At 48.6% G+C, this 18,749-nt stretch overlaps 1 protein-coding gene across 1 annotated transcript; it reads right to left on the minus strand.

The window, feature by feature from the left end:
- Positions 1 to 9,736: 9,736 nt before the first annotated feature.
- Ccdc71 (coiled-coil domain containing 71) lies at positions 9,737 to 16,238 on the minus strand. The gene is made up of 2 exons (XM_051204224.1): positions 16,092 to 16,238; positions 9,737 to 13,864 (listed from the first exon to the last, which is right to left on the minus strand). The coding sequence occupies exon 2, from the start codon at positions 13,810 to 13,812 to the stop codon at positions 12,496 to 12,498; it is 1,317 nt and encodes a 438-aa protein (XP_051060181.1). The 5' UTR covers positions 13,813 to 13,864; positions 16,092 to 16,238; the 3' UTR covers positions 9,737 to 12,495.
- Positions 16,239 to 18,749: the final 2,511 nt, after the last annotated feature.

The following is an 18,749-nucleotide window of genomic DNA, read 5'->3' on the forward strand; positions in this document are numbered from 1 at the left end:
ACTTGAACTCACAGAGATCCACCTGCCTCTGCCTCCTGAGTTGAGTGCTGGGATTAAAGATGTGCACCACCACACCTGACTATTCAGGGTCCTTTCTTATTTTTGTCTGTTGGATGCCTGTGAAGGACGTCCATGTCTGGTGCCCACAGAGGCCAGAAACCAGCATCAGATTCCCTGGAACTGGAGTTAACAGGTGTCTGTGAGCTGCCATGTGGGTGCTGGGAATAGAACTCAAGTCCTCTGGAGGAGCAGTCTGTGCCCTTAACTGTTAATTTCTCCAGCTGTGCCAGGCTCCTTTTTAGCTGACACCCATAGATGGCAATTAACCACTAGCATGGCTGAGACAAATACACTCTTAAAGTGTTGCTGCTTTGGGGCCTGCAGATGGGTGCCTTCTTGCCCAGGGCCTGGTCATTCTGTGCCAGGCAATAATGCCAACTCTGGGGGATCAGGCCATCTGAGCCAGGGATGTAACTTCCGACCCTGACCCAAATCCCCATCACATCTGTGACCCCAGCCTTAACCTTAAACGAGCGAGCCCTGACTCGAATGAATCAATATTTGACCCCATTCCAAACTTTACTGCAGCTCACATCTCCATAGAAGTCTGAACCTTCTAATGACCCATACATCTTTGTTCTCGCCTCCACTTTCCTTTCTGATTTAATCCTGTCCCACTAGAGCCCGTCTCCATCACTCTAGGTGGCTCCAGCACTCTCTGCCTTTCACCACAGACCCTGGCCCTCAGCTTCTGCAACATGACGTCAGGCTGCATTTGCCCTTCTACCGCTTGTCCATCTGGAACTTCTAGAGCGATGTTGAGCATCATATCCTGCCCAGACTCTAATAACCTAAGTAAATAAATCACTGCTCAAGGTTGCTGGGAGGCAGTAAGTTTAGAACTGGACCCCTGTGCTTTAGCCTCATATAGCTCAGCCCCAGCCTGAACCCTACTTCCTACTGTTCCAGAAGGGTTCTTAAGACCTTAATACGCCACTTCACCTAGCCTAGGTTTCTAGATACGCCCGTAGCTCATGTTGAGTGCTCTGATGTTAAATTGGGGTGAGATCCTTAGCTTCATTGGACACATGCCCCAGATCAGAGCGTATCAACTAGTAGCTGACTAGTCCTGATGCCTGGAGCAAAAGAGGTGGGGTTGTAGGGAAGTCACAGAAAGGTGGCCACTAGGTTCAGCACTCATCCCATACAGGTAATCAGTACGTACATGGTGGAAGATTCCAGGAGACGACAGGGATCACAGCGTACATGGTGGAAGACCCCAGGAGACAACAGGGATCACAGCGTACATGGTGGAAGACCCCAGGAGACAACAGGGATCACAGCGTACATGGTGGAAGACCCCAGGAGACAACAGGGATCACAGCGTACATGGTGGAAGACCCCAGGAGACAACAGGGATCACAGCGTACATGGTGGAAGACCCCAGGAGACAACAGGGATCACAGCGTACATGGTGGAAGACCCCAGGAGACAACAGGGATCACAGCGTACATGGTGGAAGACCCCAGGAGACAACAGGGATCACAGTAGGGTTTTTGTTTGGTTGTCTGGTTCTTTTCCAGACAGGGTTTCTCCTTGTAGCCCCGGCTGTCCTGGAACTGGCTCTGGTCTAGGCTGGCCTTGAACTCAGAAATCCACCTGCCTCTGCCTCCTGAGTGCTGGGGTTAAAGGCATTTGCCACCACCTGGCAAGTACTTTTTTTTAAAAGGGGTATGGTGTGTGTGTGTGTGTGTGTGTGTGTGTGTGTGAGAGAGAGAGAGAGAGAGAGAGAGAGTGTGTGTGTGTGTGAGAGAGAGAGAGAGTGTGTGTGTGAGAGAGAGTGTGTGTGTGTGTATGAGAGAGAGTGTGTGTGTGTGAGAGAGAGAGAGAGTGTGTGTGTGTGTGTGAGAGAGAGAGAGTGTGTGTGCGTGTGTGAGAGAGAGTGTGTGTGTGTGTGTGAGAGAGAGAGTGTGTGTGTGAGAGAGAGTGTGTGTGTGTGTGTGAGAGAGAGAGAGTGTGTGTGTGTGAGAGAGAGAGAGAGTGTGTGTGTGTGTGTGAGAGAGAGAGAGAGAGAGTGTGTGTGTGTGTGTGTGTGTGGTATGTAATGGGTTGTACAGGTGCAGTGGAGTTCAGATGACACAGTGTTGGATCCTCTGGAACTGGATTTACAGGCAGTTTTGAGTTACCAAATGTGGGTGCTGGGAACTGAACTCTGGTCCTGTACAAGGGAAGTATGCACTCTTAACCTATGAGCCTTCTCTCCAGCTCCACAGTATCCTTTGACTAGATAAAAGGGCACTGAGATGGAGAAGGGGGTTTGTGCCCCAATGTAAGGAGGAGGCAAAGTCTACACAAGCGCAGCCACCCCTCCCCATCCCTGCTTGCAACATCCTCAAGAAGGCAGACCTACACAGAGCCTTGACTGATGACTACTGTGGAATGTAGTCGTTTGTTTTCCATGCTTTGCCTCTTTTGTTCTTTGGGCTCTTTTGGGCTCCCACCATCCAGCTCCCAAGTAAATCACACATGGAGTCTTATTTTTAATGATGAATGCCGGGCCTTAGCTTGGCTTGTTGCTAGCCAGCTTTTCTTAATTTATCCTGACTACTTTTTACCTCTGGGCTTTTCCTTTCCATGTATGTATATGTGTATATATTTATATATAATTGTTTTTTTGTTTTTTGAGACAGAGTTTCCTGTGTAACTGCCCTGGCTGTCTTGGAACTTAACTTGTGTACCAGGCTGGCCTCAAACTCACAGAGATCCACCTGCCTCTGCCTCCCAAGTGCTAGGATTAAAGGCGTGTGCCACCAGCACCTGGCACTTTTGTGTATCTTACTTTTACTCTTTCTCTGTGGGTGACTGGGTGGCTGGCCCTTGTTCTGTTCTGTTTTTCTCCTTCTTTTCTTCCCAGATTTCTCCTCCTATTTATCTTCTCTGTCTGCCAGCCCTGACTATCCTTTCTCCTGCCTTGCTATGGCCATTCTGCTCTTTATTATCAGGTGTTTTAGACTGGCAAAGAATCAAAGCTTCACAGAATTAAATGCAATATAAACAAATGTAACAGACCTTAAAAAAATATTCCACAACAGTGGAATGAATATTCCTTTACACTGTATGAATATATGTCACTGTGGTTGGTTTAATAGACAAGCTGATTTGGCCTATAGCAAGGCAGAATAAGGCTAGGCAATAAAGCCAAACTGAAAATACAGAGAGAAAGAAGGATGGAGTCAGAGAGATACAAGCCAGTTGCCAGAGGAACAAGATAACTGGAGAACCAGTAAAGCCATGAAGCCGTGTGACAAGATGTAGATTAATAGAAATGGGTTAATTTCGGTTGTAAAAGCTAGTTAATAGTAAGCCTAAGCTATCAGCTGCGCATCTATAAGTAATACTAAGCATCTAAGTGATTATTTGAGAGTGGCTGTGGGACAGGAAATCTCCATGTAATAAACCTTCCGTCCTAACTTTCACAGACCATTCTCCTGTCTCTAACAATTACTTGGTGGTATGAGGTTTACAAGAACCAGTTGTTAGTGCCAGGCCTGGTACCCAAGCCTTATAATCCCAAAACTCAGGGCACAAGGAGCACCATGGGTTCAAGGCCAGAATGGACTACATAGTAAGACCCTGTCCAAAAGAAAAATGATTAGGGAATGTGCAGAAACCTTGCAAATTCATTGTTAAAATAGTATATGTACTAAATGCAACCATGGTAGGTTACATTATGAAAACTGCTGCAGGCTTCAAATCAGTCCCCTTAACTACCAATTTCTTTTTTCTTTTTGGTTTTTAGACAGAATTTTCTTTTCCTGAGGCTAACCTTGAACTCATCCTCCTGTTTCTTCTTGAGTAACAGGTGTGTGCTACCATATCTGAATAGTGTCCTCATTCCTGATACTGCTCCAAACTTATGACTGCTATGTCCAGGTTACAGGACATAACCTGTGGGAGGCAATCAGAGTTTCCTTGCCAGGCAATACGGCTCAAAGGTAAGGAGATGTTTTAGGATTTCTATTGCTATGAGGAAACACCATGACGAAAATGCAAGTTGTAAAGAAAAGTGTTTATTTGCCTTACACTTCTGCATTGCTGTTCATCATTGAAGGAAGTCAGGACAGGAACTCCAACAAGGCAGGATCCTGGAGGCAGGAACTGAGAGAGAGGCCATGGTGGGTGCTGCTTACTGGCTTTTCCCCATGGCTTGCTCAGCCTGCTTTCTTATAGAACACAGGACTATCAGCCCAGGGACAGCACCACCTACCATAGGCTGGACCCTCCTGCATCAAACACTAATTGAGAAAATGCCTTACAGCTGGATCTCATGGAGACATTTCCTCAATGGAGTCTCCTTCCTCTCTGATGACTCTAACTTGTGTCAAGTTGACACACAAAACCAACCAGGCCAGGGGCATGGAAACATGGGCCACCAAGTCCCTGGCTCTGTATTATGGCAAACAAGATGGACAACATACTGAAGAATGTATGTCTCAGATCTGCTGTCCTGCCTACCCGCAGCCTACCCCAGGAGAGAGTCCTCCTGAGGTAACATCCCTCACAGTAACCCAGATTTCCATCCTCTCCAGTTCTGACTAGGGGTCCCAGAGGATGTGGGTACAGCATCAGGTACAGGGGTGGATACACCTATTGACCAATTTCTTTTCAATTCCTACAGAGCTGACCCTGTGAACTGACCAGTTCCTCAAAGCAGGTACTCTGCCCATCAACAGGCCTCTTAGGCCTGCACTAGGATGCTATTTAGTCTTCTGAACATTCTATATCCTGGACTCTGAGCTTGGCCTCCCTCAAAAACTGAGCCTGGATGTCGGTCAGTCTCTGTGGGGGACAGAGGAGTACTTAGTGCTCCTTGGCTTGTTGAAAGTTCAATTTACCCGGACTCTCAAGGCACACTGTACATAGCCTATAGATTTTCCCCCTGTCATCGCCTAACCAACCTTTCCTTTGTCTGTTGCCCACACATGAGTCTACTCAGCCTTACCTTGCACTATTATGGCCTTCTTTAGCCAAGCCAAGCTGTTGACCTGGGTTCAATTTCCAGCCAAGCCAAGCCAAGCACCATCATGATGGCTAACAACAGTCTGCAACTCAATTTCCAATGGGTTCCCACACTCTCTGTGTACATAGACATTCATGCAGGCAAATCATCCATTCGCACATATGAAATCATAAGTGCGAAGCCTTGCAGGTCACAGGTATACACTGTAGGAGAGAAACTGGGTCAGGATAGCAGACAGTAATAAGTGTAGCTTCAAGAATGGCCCTGTGTGAGCCAGGTGCAGTGGTACACCCCTGTAATCACAGGATTTGGGATAAGGAATTAGGAAGATTAGCTCAAGGACAGCTCTGGTAACAGCAACTTCAAGGCCAGATGAGCTAGACATCTCTCTAAAAATACAATAACAAAATAACTTTTTGTTTTATTTTGTTTTGTTGTTTTGGTTTTTCAAGACAAGGTTTCTTTGTGAAGCCCTGGCTGTCCTGGAACTAGCTTGGTAGACCAGGCTGGCCTTGAACTCATGGATATCCGCCTGCCTCTGCCTCCTGAGTGCTGGGATTAAGGGCATGCAGCACTGTTATGAACAGTTTTTCCCACCAGCTGGTCCCACAGCCATGCCAGCCTCAAATAACACACAGAGATGCTGTATTAGATATAAAGTTGTTGGCCAGTTACTAGTATTTATTGGCTAGCTCTGTCGTAAATATTAACCAATTTCTATTCATCTAAGTGTTTCCATGTGGTCTTATCTTACTGGAGAGAGGGTCTGGACCTTCTTCTCAAGTCCATACATCTTGACTCTCCCACTACATCTCCCAGAATCCTCCTTGTCTCCTAATCCTGCCTGTCTTGCTTTCCTATTTGCTAACAGTGCTTTATTAATTAACCAATAGGAGAAAAATATTTACAGAATGACATCTCCCATCACAGCTCCACCCAGCTCACCCCTTGACGATGACTTCCACTCCTACCTCACTAAGGTTTAAACATGCTTAAGACTTCATCTCATTCAGTCACTGACAATGCGCTTCTAGAAACACTTGCTTCTGGGGATCTGCCTGTACCAGCTCTCCATCACATCTTTCCCCCTGTGCCTCTTCAGGCCGTTCTCAGCCCCACCTACCTACCCTATCATGCCCACTGCTTTCCATTACCCATTCATAAGGCTGTCCACATAATAATGCATAGCCATACATATGACTGGGCACAGGCATCCTCGGACAAAAAGACTCACAACAGTTTGTGACCACACATGGCCACTAATACCAGGTTTAAGTCACAAACCATCATAGGTAGTCATGTATTCCCACAAAATTGGTGAATGTCACATGATCTATATGACAGAGGCTCACATACTACATGACACATTGGTTGCAAAGGGTCTTGGGCATTGCAGCTGCAAAGTATGCCTCATCTCTGTGTCCAGGTACCAGGAGCACAAAGTGTACCCATTCATGCTATCTACATAACAAGAACTTCTACAACAGAGGCCACAGTCAAGGCACCCAAGCCACTGCTGGTCCAAGCCCAGGATGGGGGGTCTCCATAGTAACTACACTAAAGGCAGGAGTATATGAAATTGTCTGGAAGCACTCACCTTTCTCAGTGCTGACCCATAATACACCCCCCCCCCCATGGCAGGAGACATTTGCAAGCAGGAGGTGCCACCAGCTAGGGAAGCAACAGTCACACTGCACCCGGCCAAGTCTTATCTACATGTGCACTGCCCCCTCACAGAATTATAAATAGTACAGGTGGGCAGCACTCGCAGCATGACAGTGTTTGATAGTTTCCTGCTGAAAGACTACACTTCCCAGCATTCTTACAGACTATAGCAGTCATTTCCAGGAGGGGCCACGCCCATCTTCCTTTATAGGCATTTTGTCTATCTCGCTACAAGACAAAATTTTCCTTCGACATGAATAAATATGGTACCCTGAAGGTCAAACCAAGCCTGCCTTTCTACTTTCTATTGTTAATCCTACTGGCTGAGAATAAGACCACTATCACAACGTTTGAGCCATTGAAGCAAACATCATTAAATACTGGCCAAGACAATGGACACTGGTCAGGTCCATACCTCACTTCCTAGAAAATGGCTGTAAATTATGTTAGGCGCTTCTAAAGGCAAGCATACATCCTGACATACTTCCTGCCTATGGGCCTCCCACCTACATGTGATCAAGCACATCCTGTGCAGTTGGGGCAACCCACCTTGTTTATAGAAACGAAAACACGTGGCTTGGTTATCTAACATGAACAGCCCCCTGGCATTCCAGGAAGTTGCCTTTAAATAATCAAAGTGTTCTGTGTGACACTCCAGGCAGGGAACCAAGGCCAGAACGAAGAAGTACAGATACCCCCAAAGTTCAACCTGATGAACCAATGAGTTTTATTGGAGTTACTTACAGGCGCACACAGGACCCAAAGACAACTGTATCACCAGAGCCTATCCCAGCATGGGTGACAATTCATGACAGCTGGAAGCCTGGAGCACAATGTACAGCCTGCAGGTTGGAGAATCAGTTATCAGTCTGAGCCTCATCCAGACAACTTTGTTGTCTCTGCTACCTCTGGGTGGCTTGGCAGATCTGTTTCTTCCAGACAGTTCTTCCAGACAGCCTTAGCCAGCCTGATCCCAGCTGATGAGCTTGTCTGGGAATGTCTCTAAGCAGTCTTCACTATTTATGTATGTCTAGGGGCAGGAGGGGCCTAGTGAATCCCATCAGTTTCAAGGACTTCCTGAATTGCTGACCTTAATGAGCTTCCCTGCAGAATGGAATGTTTCACTTCCCCTTAGAATAATTTGTATCTTTTTTGTTGTTTTGAGACAGGATCCCAGCGTGTAATAGCTCTAGTTATCCTGGGACTCACTTTGTAGACCAGGCTGGCCTCAAACTCACAGAGATCCACTTGAGTCTGCTGGGATTAAAGGGGTGTATCACCACCGCCCTGCAGAATATCTTGTATCTTAACGAGCCTCCCTGAAGGATGGAATGTTTCACTTCCCTTAGAACATCCTGTGTCTTAAAGAGCCTCCCTGAAGAATGGAATGTTTCGCCTCCCTTTAGATTCTAAAGTTTACAACATCCAGTGTCTTAAGGAGCTTCCCTCCAAAATGGATGATTTTATCTCAGTGAAAGTTGCTACAGGGTACAGTGGCACCCTAAGCAGAGTGACAGGGCAATCAAATCATTCCAATACAGGAAATGATTGACCCCTGACCTCACATCTATTGGCCCTGAAAACTTAACCACTGCAGATGCTAGTTCAAAAAGCATACATTTCAAGCAAGGTGGTCGTAGGTATTGACCAATGATTTGGGGACAGTGGGGGCATTGCCCACTCAAGACACACTTAGTGGTCAGTGAACCATATGGGTGGCCCCAGGATCGGATCCCAGTCATGGTGTTGGGGTAAACCTTTCTTCACTGTTTCCACAAAGCCTGCCTGGAACTCCGGCAATTAATGTATGGCCAGAACAGCTAAGACTCCAGCTCAGGTGCCACCTTTATCAGTGACAGGAGCATGATTTAGCAGGAGGGTTGAGAGCTGGTGGTGGGATCAGTAAGAACACTATCACTCACCAATACCTGCCAGTTCTCATATAGGTCCTCATGGCTCATTCATGCCCCATTTCCTAATAGCTTCTGAATCTTCACCTCCTCTCTCTCCAAAGGTCCAAGCTTATCCCAGACAATGCCAACTCTCACTCACAACCATTTAAGCAGCCTCCATCAGGTTTCCTTCCAAATCACTTTCCTGCTCAAATCCTTTCCACGGTTCACGTCACCTTCGGGTGAAGCCCTTCTCCTGGTTTTGTAGCCCCTGGTCCCTGCCCTATTTCCAGGTCACACCCTTCCCATGTACCACTCTTCCTACATTTCCCTGTGGTAGGCATCACTCTTGGTACAGGTCTCAGCCTGTGCTCTCCTGCATGGCTGACGGCCTTGCTGCATACATCTTGTCCTGACATAATTTATGCTTCCACCAGGTGTAGGGTAGAGCACCAAGAACTCCACAGACTCCAGAAAGATGGCAGTGTGCATAGGCTACCGTGTCCCCTTTATTCTTCAAACCACCAATGTCTTGGGTGGCTTGCTCCTGGTTCAAAGAAGGGTAGAAGAATCATTGCCCCACTTGGTATATGGAAAGGCAGGTATGTTTATTATCATCACTTGGTCCCAAGGACCCCTTCCCTTCCCCCGACCCCAACCCTTTCTCTTACAGTTTTTCTTTTCTGAGACAAGAGTCTTGTATAGCCCAGGCTGGTCTCAAACTTGAGATTCTCTTGTTTCAGATTCCCTAGTTCTGGGAGTACATGCGTGTACTAATACATGTGACTTTGGAAGGATGCTTCCTTCCTCCCTCCTCACTTTCTTTGCTTGATCTTGAGTGTGTGTGTTTGTGAGTGTGTGTTTGTGTGAAAAAGTGTGTATAATACAGGGTTCTTGTCTATGCAGGTGCATATGAAGGCCAAAGGTTGATGACGTCTTCCTCAATTGCTTCTCCATCTTTTTTTTTTTTTTTTTTTTTTTTTAAGATTTATATATTTTAGCCAGGTGATGGTGGCACACACCTTTTATCCCAGGATTTAAGAGGCAGGGGCAGGTAGATCTCTGTGAGTTCAAGGCCAACCTGGTCTACAGAGTAAGTTCTAGGACAGCCAGGGCTACACAGAGAAACACTGTCTTGAAAAACAACAACAACAACAACAAAAATTATGTATTTTTATTTTGCCTGCATGTTTGGCTATATACTATATCCATGCAGTGCCCTTAGAGGCCAGAAGAAGGCAAAATCCGATTGACCTGGAGTCACAGATGGTTGTGAGCTACCCTGTGGATGCTGGGAACCTAACCCTAGTCATTTGCAACAGCAACAAGTGCTTTTAACAACTGAGTCATCTTTATAGCTCCCAATCTTAAATTAAAAAAAAAATTTTACATCTGACAGTGGTACATGCATTTAATCCCAGCACTTGGGAGGAAGATCTTTGAGTTAAAAGCCAGCCTAGTTCCAATACAGACAGGGTTACACAGAGAAACCCTGTCTCAAAACAACCAAAACAAAATATTTTTTAAAAATTTTGGACATGGTGGTGCATGCATTTAATCCCAGTACTCAGGTGATCTCTAGGCAGTCAAGTCTAGGATGTTCTACATGGCAAGTGCCAGATCCCTCAAAGCTACATTGTGAGACTCTGTCTCAGAGAGACAGAGAACATTTATTTATTTTCCTCAACAGACTCTCTACATAGCCCTGATTATCCTGGAACTGACTAAGTAGGCCAGGTTGGCCTTGAACTCACAAAGATCAACCAGCCTCTGCTGCCTAAGTGCTGGGATTAGAGATGTGTGCCACCACATCCACAGAGAGAGGGAGATTGAGGCCCATGGAGGACAGAAGAGGGAATCAGATCCCCTGGGACTAGAGTTGCAGGTGGTTGTGAGGGACTTAACATTAGTGTGGAGACCACTCAGGTCCACTTATCGGTGTGAGAACACGCTCTTAACAAGAGCCACCTCTCTAGCCTCCCATCTTACTTTTTGGGATAGGTCTTTCACTGAATCTAGGTTTTGTCACTTGACCAGTGCTGCTGTTCAGGCACACACCAGGCTTTTACTTGAGCTCTAGGGATCTGCCCAGAAAAGTACTTTAGCTGCTAAGCCATCAATCTCCCAGCCCTGGCTTGGTCTATCATTAATATTATCCTTATTACTGTTGTAAAGACAATAAACTTACTTTCTTATTCATTTATTTCTTGTTCCCAATGAAAGCAGGCAAGGGCATCAGGTCCCCTGACTTAAGTTACAGACAGCTGTGAGCTGCCAGGCAGGCCCTGGGAACTGAGCCTGGGTCTTACGGAAGAACAGTCAGTGCTCTGGGCCTCTGAGTCATCTCTCCAGCCCCAGCCATTAAGTTTTCATTTAAGGGACTTCACGTGATTCCTTTGCTTATAACATCACTACAGTTCAAGATTCTCAAGACAGCCTTTTCCCAAAGAGCTGATACTTTATCCAGTTGTGCCTTTTTAAAAAAATTGTGTTTGCCTGCCTGTAATCATGGAAGTAAAAGGGTGTGGGACCCCCCCAACCCCCAAGCTGGATACAAGTGTTTGTGAGCTGCTTTTTTGTGGGACTCTAACTTGGGTCCCCTGGAAGAGCAATTAAGTCCTCTTAACCATTAAGCCATCTCTCCAGTCCCCTGGCTTGGTCTGGTGGTATACACCTTTATTCCCAGCAGGTAGATCTCTGAATTCACGGCCAGCATGATCTACATAGTGAGTTCCAAGACAGCCAGGGGCTACACAAAGAAACACTGTCTTGAAAAACCAAAAAAAAAAAAAAAAAAGAGAGAGAGAGAGAGAGAGATGTGAGTGGGTGGGTGTGGGAGGGGGGTCCTCACAATGTAACTGACACTGACCTCAAACTCGTACTCAAATTCCCAAGTGCAGGGATTGCAGCTTCCCTACTTCCTAGCCACTACCCTCCAGCCTCAGTGGCTACCAGTGGACCTCAAATGGGTACAGCAGCTGCTCCCTCTCAGGACCCAGCCTCTTCTCCAAAGCGGAAGGTATTAATAATGTCCACAGGCCATGTTAGGCATCACAGTGAGGCTGGACTCCTGCACAAGATGGAGCATGTGGAATCCAGTCAGAAAACCCTGCTGAGGTACAGGTTTAAGCCTTCCTGGATCCACCAGTTAGTTACCACAGAGAAAATTCTTTGGATAGTAAGGGCAGGTTTTGTGGTTCAGATTCCAAGCCGGGCCTCTAGGGACACCCAGGCTAGTCACTTTCAGCAGAGCAGCAGCCTTTTCAGCTTGTTCCCTCCCCTAGATAAGCCCTTCACACAGAGCCTCAAGGCTCAGCCCCAGAGAGCAGTACCCACGAGCTGCAGGCTTTCCCAGAGTGCCTTGCAATCCTGAATGAGGCCCATCTGGTCCAAAACAGGGCCACTCAAGGTGAGGTGCCCTACTTCACAGTGGCTCTGCCCCTCCCTCAGGATCTCTCTCACACATCTACAGATGCCTGGGAGATTTACCCTTTCATAGTATTACCCTATCATTCAAACAGATGACCTGCTTCAAGCTACCAGGGCATTCTCTCCAAGCCTGTTCCTAGGGAGACTTCTGGCAGACTCCTGCCAGCAGTCCACACACATCAAAATCAATCAATCAATAAGACCATGGAAGGTGAGCAGGGAGACCGGAAGATGGAAAGGTATAAAACATGATAGATGGAACATTGGACGTACAACTTGAAGAACAAGTCACAGTGCATTGAGCCACGAGAACACCCTTCCCGCTACCCACCCCACCCCAAATCCTCAGCTTCTGAAAGGATGACGACCACAGGGGTCCTGGAGGTACCCAGAGACCGGAAAACTGCAGAGTCCACGAGCATAGCACACTATGATGCTGGTCACACCGACAGCACAACTGTTTTCCCAAGCGCTGCTGCCAAGGATGACTCAGGATGCTGAGTACGGAATCAGTGGCTGGAGCCACACTACGGGAGAGAGGTCCACACGGAGGACCTGCTGAGCCCGCTGTCGGACCTCATCGTCTGAGGACTTCCTGTCCACCTTTATAGTCTGCGACTTGCCAGGCTGTGCTCCAGGCTGCAGCCATGCCTTAGGAGGCTGGAGCACAAGCCGCGCTCTCTTCTTAGGAGGAAGACCCTTTACCTCCTCCGCCTTCTTCCTCTTCTTGCCCACAGTCTCAGAGCCACTTTTCAGACTTGTCCTTCCAGTTCTGCTCTGAACAGAGCCTTTTGGCCTTCCCTTGTGCTTGGTCTGAGCTGCTTTGGCCTTGGCCTTGACCACCTTGGCTTTAGCCTTGTCCCTTACCACAGTGACCTTGGTTTTGGCTCCCGCTGCCCTGGGCTTGGACTTTGTTGCCTTGGCCCTGACCCTTACTGTCTTGTTTTGGGTTCGAGCTAGACTGGTGTGGGCATGAGCAGCTTTGGTCAGTGTTTGAGATGCCTTGGCCCGGACTGCTTTGGTGCCCAAGGCAGAGCACCCTTTAGTGCGCAGGCCACTGCTCTGGGGACCAGCGCCTCGTCGATCAGCCCCAGGGCCTTTCCTACTTAGGCATTTGAGGCCCTTGCTTGTGATTTTCCCGGATGCTTTGGACTGTGGGTTCCCCGAACCTTTCCTCAGTTTCAGTGAAGAGCTTGCAAGGGACAGCTGCAGTGACTGTGCCCTGTGCTTAGCACCCAAGCAAGGAGCCTTGAGTGGGACAAGTGCTTCCAGGACCACAGAGAGCCGCATGGCAGGGTAGACACCTGGGTAGAGGTGGGCAGGAAAGCCTACTGTTGCACCACTAGTGTGGCTGCCATTTGACTGCTTCAGGGAGCTCAGCAGCAGGTTAGTGGTAGCATGCTTGGCAAGGGCTGGTGTGGACCCCTTAGCCAGCCTGCCAGACATTGGCACAGGGAGCAGAGCGGCCTGGCTGGCAGGTAGCGACACAGCAGTTTGGGGAGCCCTGGAGGGAAGTGATGTGGCAGATGGGTTGGTGGTGCGAGCTTGTAGCTTTGTCTGGCTGGGAGGGTTGGCTGTGCATGAACTATAGCCATAGACATCACCACTTCGCAGAATGGTCGGTTGGAAGCCATCGTCTCGCAGGCCCTGTAGGAAGGCTACAAGCTGGGCCTCTGTGGCACTGAGATCCTGGCTCATGGGATTAAACACAAGCAGTGCCTCTTCCAGGGCTTTCTTCCCTGCCGTGGAGATGCGTGACCAGGAGTGTACCGCTTTCTCCTCCACATGGTGCACTACCATGCTCATGGCATTAGGCACTGCAGATCTGCCTGGGTATCCACAAACCAGCACTTGGCACCTCCAAAGCAAAAAGAAAAGAGTTGAGAAGGATGGTACCAGGGTATGAACTAGAACAGGTTGGAAGTCAAGCAAGGCTCCCACTCTGACTGAAGGGCCTGGCTGGAATAAATCACTTCCTGGTCCTCTACCATGTTGGTGTTTCTTTAGGATGCATGCTCAGCAGCACCCCAGAGCCATCAACCTACTGCTGGACTTCTGGGAAGATCCAAGTCTAGCTCATTTTAATTCAATGGCATTTTTCTCTTCCTGCTTTAACACGAGGTGTCACACAGGCTAGCCTGGCCTTGAGTCCTATCTCTCTGCCACTGGCTTCGGAGGGCTGGGATTACAGAAAGCACCGCTACTACCTTCCCGTTGCTGGGGACATGGGGGTCTCACTATGTAGCTCGGGCTGCCCTGCAGCTTGCCCCATAGTCCAAACTGGCCTCGAATTGGTAACCCTCCTGCTGCAACCTCCCATGTGTTAGGATTACAAATGTGTGTCTAGAGCTCAGCTCAAGTCTACGTTTTTCCTTTTCTTTGAAATGGAGCTTGCTATGTTGCCAGGCTGGTCTTGGATTGGTTGGTGCAAGCTATTTTCCCACTCAGGCCCCCAAGCAGCTGGAACCACATGCTTGTTCTGCCATGCTTGGGGGTTTCTGTTTGTTCTCATGCCAAATATCCAGACTCAGTCCCAGGAAAACCAGAAAATATCTCTATCCTCAAAGAGTCCAGTCCTGAAGTCAAGACACAGACAACCATTAAGTTTCCTGGGAGTTTATGGTGTTACCCAGGTCAGTTTACTAAGAGATTAGGGAAGGAGTCCTGGGAGGAGCAGAACTCTACAGCTGAGTGACAAAAAAAAAGAAAGAAAGGAAGGAAGGAAGGAAGAAGTAGGTACAAATGGAGCAAAGAAGAGTATAGATTATGAAATGGCTATGAAGAGAGAACCAAACAGGTGGGGGATGCTGAGAGGCCAGCTGAAAGACATAGGCCCAAAGGTCCAGACTTACACTCTACGTCCATCCTCACAAGTTCATCCAGGGTGGTGATCTCCCTGCCTAGCACTGATTCTGCCTTTGGAGTCTGTAGATAGGCTACTCCAAAGCCCAATGCCTTGCTCTAGTCTTGGAGTTCAACACCAATAAAAGAGCCAGACTCTTAAAAAAAAAAAAAAAAAAGCTGTTTGAATAACAGTTGCAAACATGTCTAAGGCAAGAGGGGCCAGGCAGCTAGACCAAGGAGTCCAAGGTTTGAAGACAATGGATGCTAAGGTTCGGTCTAAGAAAATAGGTAGGGCGGCCATTAAAATCTGAGCTATCCTAACTAGACTCTATACAGGGAAACAGACCTCAGTATAGCACAGACGCAGTTGTCTGGGCCCTAGGCTTCCATAAAGAAGTGATGGCCGTCAATCATGAGCAACACCCAGCATCTCTAGCAGCATTTGAGGGCTTCTAGAGTTAAACTCCCCAGCTGCACGGGAGCATTAAAAGACCAGCTGGGGTGAGACTGATCCCTGGGGCCTCGTGGCCCGTCTGTGCTGCCGCTTTGCACAACTCTAATGGAGCAGACGTACAGGCTTCAGAATCCCCGGAGAAAGTGCCCTGGGGCTCTTTGTTTGGAAACATTCTTGGATCCTCAGGTGTCTGAGGCACTTCCCCTCCCCCAGAGGATGCTCTTCAAGTACAATCCTTGCACGTGACTTTAGTTCTTTTATTTATTTATTTTTTTGACGGGGTAGGCTGTGAACTGTATAACAGAGAGGGACCATCCCAAACCTCCAGCGCTAATACTGGGTGGCGGGGGCCTAGGTCGGTCTGAGCCCTCGGGAGGGTGCAGCCTTGTAAACAGAGTGCAGCCAGGCACACTGGCCTTCACACATTCCTTTGGGGCCAGCCAGCTGGGGAAGTTGACCGAAGACTGGGGGGTGGGTGAAGTACTAATCAGGCAGCCTGGGGTCGGGGGCAGATCGGGGCCCTCAGGCGGGGAGACCGCGTCCCCGGGGCCCGAACGGCGACAGGGAGTCGGGGTCACGGCGGCGGCGAATGTGTAAGGTGGACAGTGGTAGCCCGACGGGATGCGCACAGCCCCAGGGTGGGGTCTGGGTGGGGGTGGGGTGTCTCGGCCAAGCCCGGGGAGATGAGGATCCGGGAGGGTCGACCACCCAGCCCCTTCGCCCTGCCGCCCTGCGGCCTCACGGGCCGCCACTCCGCAGCCCCGTTAGGCCCGCGGCTCCAACCTACCGGCGCCGCCGCTGGGACCCAGGACGCACCTCTGCGCCGCCTCCGCCGCTCCAACATGGCCGCCTGCTGCGCGACGGAAGTGCACTGCGCTTCCGCTTCCGGGACCTGGCCCTCCTGGTGACCTTTGACCTCTAGCACTTCCCCAAGTCTGGGGCCGGGGCAGGTTGAGTACCAGGGAGGGCTGCCTGGAGGTGGTGGCCACAAACACAAGTCCAAACCTATCTGACCCAGTATGGGAGTCGGTAGCACGTAGGTGGCAAGAGTCACAGGTGTTCAGCTCTGATTTGACTAGGGGCTTATTTAACATTTTTCTTAAACGACCTGGTGTATAGAACAGGACATGAGGGTGATGCCTGTCAAGGTCTAGGGCCTGCTTCTTTCTCAGGCAACTGATCAGAAGGTCAAAAAAGGAGTGTGCCTGTTAAGGAGTGTCTCAGGATAGTCCCCTTGTTTCACCACAGAAGTATCTCCTCCAAGGATAGCAGATCCCTGGCATATTGCATGAAAAGCTGGTATATACAGGTGGGCACAACTGATACACAGAAGCATGGGATCTAGATGGCCAGGCTGTAAGTCACAGTAAAGCAGTGTGGGCCTGAATATGCTTGCCCAGGGGTAGCACCAAGATTTGGCTCAGCCACTGCCCTTCTACGGCACAAAGTGCCACTTTCAGTCTTAATATTGCTCAGAATCCCCATCCTATGGCTAGGGAGGTTGCAAAGCCAGTCTTTCTACCTATGTCCTGTAGGCGACAAAGAGTGGTTAGAGCCCACTCCTCAGCACTTGAGGACGCAGGTCAGAATTAACCCTAGGAATCTGAGACCTCACATGAACAGTCAATATGGGTTCCAAAGCTTTTTTTTAAGATGATGTCTCTCTGCGTAGTCCTAGACTGCATGTGTCAAAGTCACCACCATGCCTGGCTCCACTACTCTTAAAGTGCCCACCTGACAGCTGCTTCCTAGTCCAGGTTGGGAGCCATCAGGAAAGCATTGGTCTCATGGATGAGGTAGTACAGGCATTTGGCCCTTTCACAGAACCTGAGTCAGAAGATAGAAATATTGCTACAGCTCTGTTCCTGAACCCTCACAATGATGCTACCTTTGGTGTTGAGATAGAAGAAAGTGGCTGGAATGCTTCATGTGGAATACTTCTTCTTTCCTCATGTGGCTCTGAGATCCTTTAGCTGTTCTCTATTACCCATGCTATACAGAGGGATCCAGGTATCTCTAAATGTAAATATCCATTCCACTCAACAATGTCCAAGGTCTCAGGGCCTTGACACTGATGGGAGAGCCTGAGTGTCTTCAAGGGTAGCCAAAGCATCCCATAGGATAACAAAATCTCCTGATAGTCTGGGATCAGTGCTTTGAACTATTTCTCTTGGTAGAGAAAAAGAAAGGGCCTTATGGGCCTACATCAGGAAGTTCCACAATATCTCCAGCGTAGGTGAGCCCTACTCTGTCCTTGTCCATTGTAGGAGGTCAGGATTGTCTGTTCACTCCGGGGACCAATCTAACTTCACTATCAGGCACTTTGTCTTCCGAAGCAGTTGAGACATGACTATGCATACAGAAGCCACTTTCGTGAAGAGGCAGCCCCTGGTGCCTCCTGGGACGACAGTGGCCCAGGTGTGTCCCAGAAGGAGATTCCTCTCTGGTTTGTCCAGTCCAAAAGAAGGCTAGGTCCATTCTAGCTCTGTCCCTTCTCTCTATGGTTACTGAAGGAATGATGAAGGTTGGGGGTACCCAATCTATCAGAAGGGTATTCTGGTATTAAGCCTGAGGAAGAACTCTCGGGGACAGTCATTGGAGCACAGGTTTTACTTGCCCTGTAGCCTTCGATAGCTGCTGACTCTACATAGGCATAGCCCAAGTGAGATGAGGAGGAGGAACGAGACACAAGGTGTTTCAGTGATCTGTCTCTTGGTCTCCATTTGACAACTTACATGGTTGTTAGTGAGGTCAGCCCACACTTAGTGAGCGGAGAAAACTGGTAATCTGGTGGAGAAGGATGCATCTTGGGAAATACTGTCCCAATAGGTTCTAAATTTGCTACTTTGGAAAGCCAGAGACAAATCTATTTGGGGGCATGGGGTCTGGTGAGGGAGCCTATGAAGTGAGATATTCACTTTGTCAGCACCTGTGGCATAGACCACACCCATTGGGGTGGAGACAGAGCCGGGCCTGGGGGGACTAAATCTGAAGAAGGGTCTCAGAGAACTCTCTTGCTTGAAGCAGGGGGACAGGAGCACATCTGGAGGCATTCTTGGGACCAGGAACCTGCTGGTGTTCATCTGTCTATGTTGTAAATTATTTCTCCCTGAATAAATATCTATTTGGCCTATTTGTTTCTCCTGATCCTTATTAAACATCAATAAGCCTAGGTACTATGTATGCTAGGCAAGTAAATAGTGCATGCGCATGTGTTTAAGACAAATGTAGATGTCATTGTTACTCAGGAGCTATCTTTGTTGTTGTTTTGAGCCAGAGTCTCACTCCGTAGTTCTGACTGGTCTGAAACTCACTGCATAGACCAGACCAGGGTGGCCTTGAGCTCACAAAGATCAGTCCTGGATTCCAGAGTTCCAAGATAGTAGGGGCCACACAGGGAAACCCGGTCTCAAAGAAAGAAGAAAGGTCTCTCTCAGTTGGCTAG

This window comes from Phodopus roborovskii, unplaced genomic scaffold, assembly GCF_943737965.1.
Source record: "Phodopus roborovskii unplaced genomic scaffold, PHOROB, whole genome shotgun sequence".
Lineage (NCBI taxonomy): Eukaryota > Metazoa > Chordata > Mammalia > Rodentia > Cricetidae > Phodopus > Phodopus roborovskii.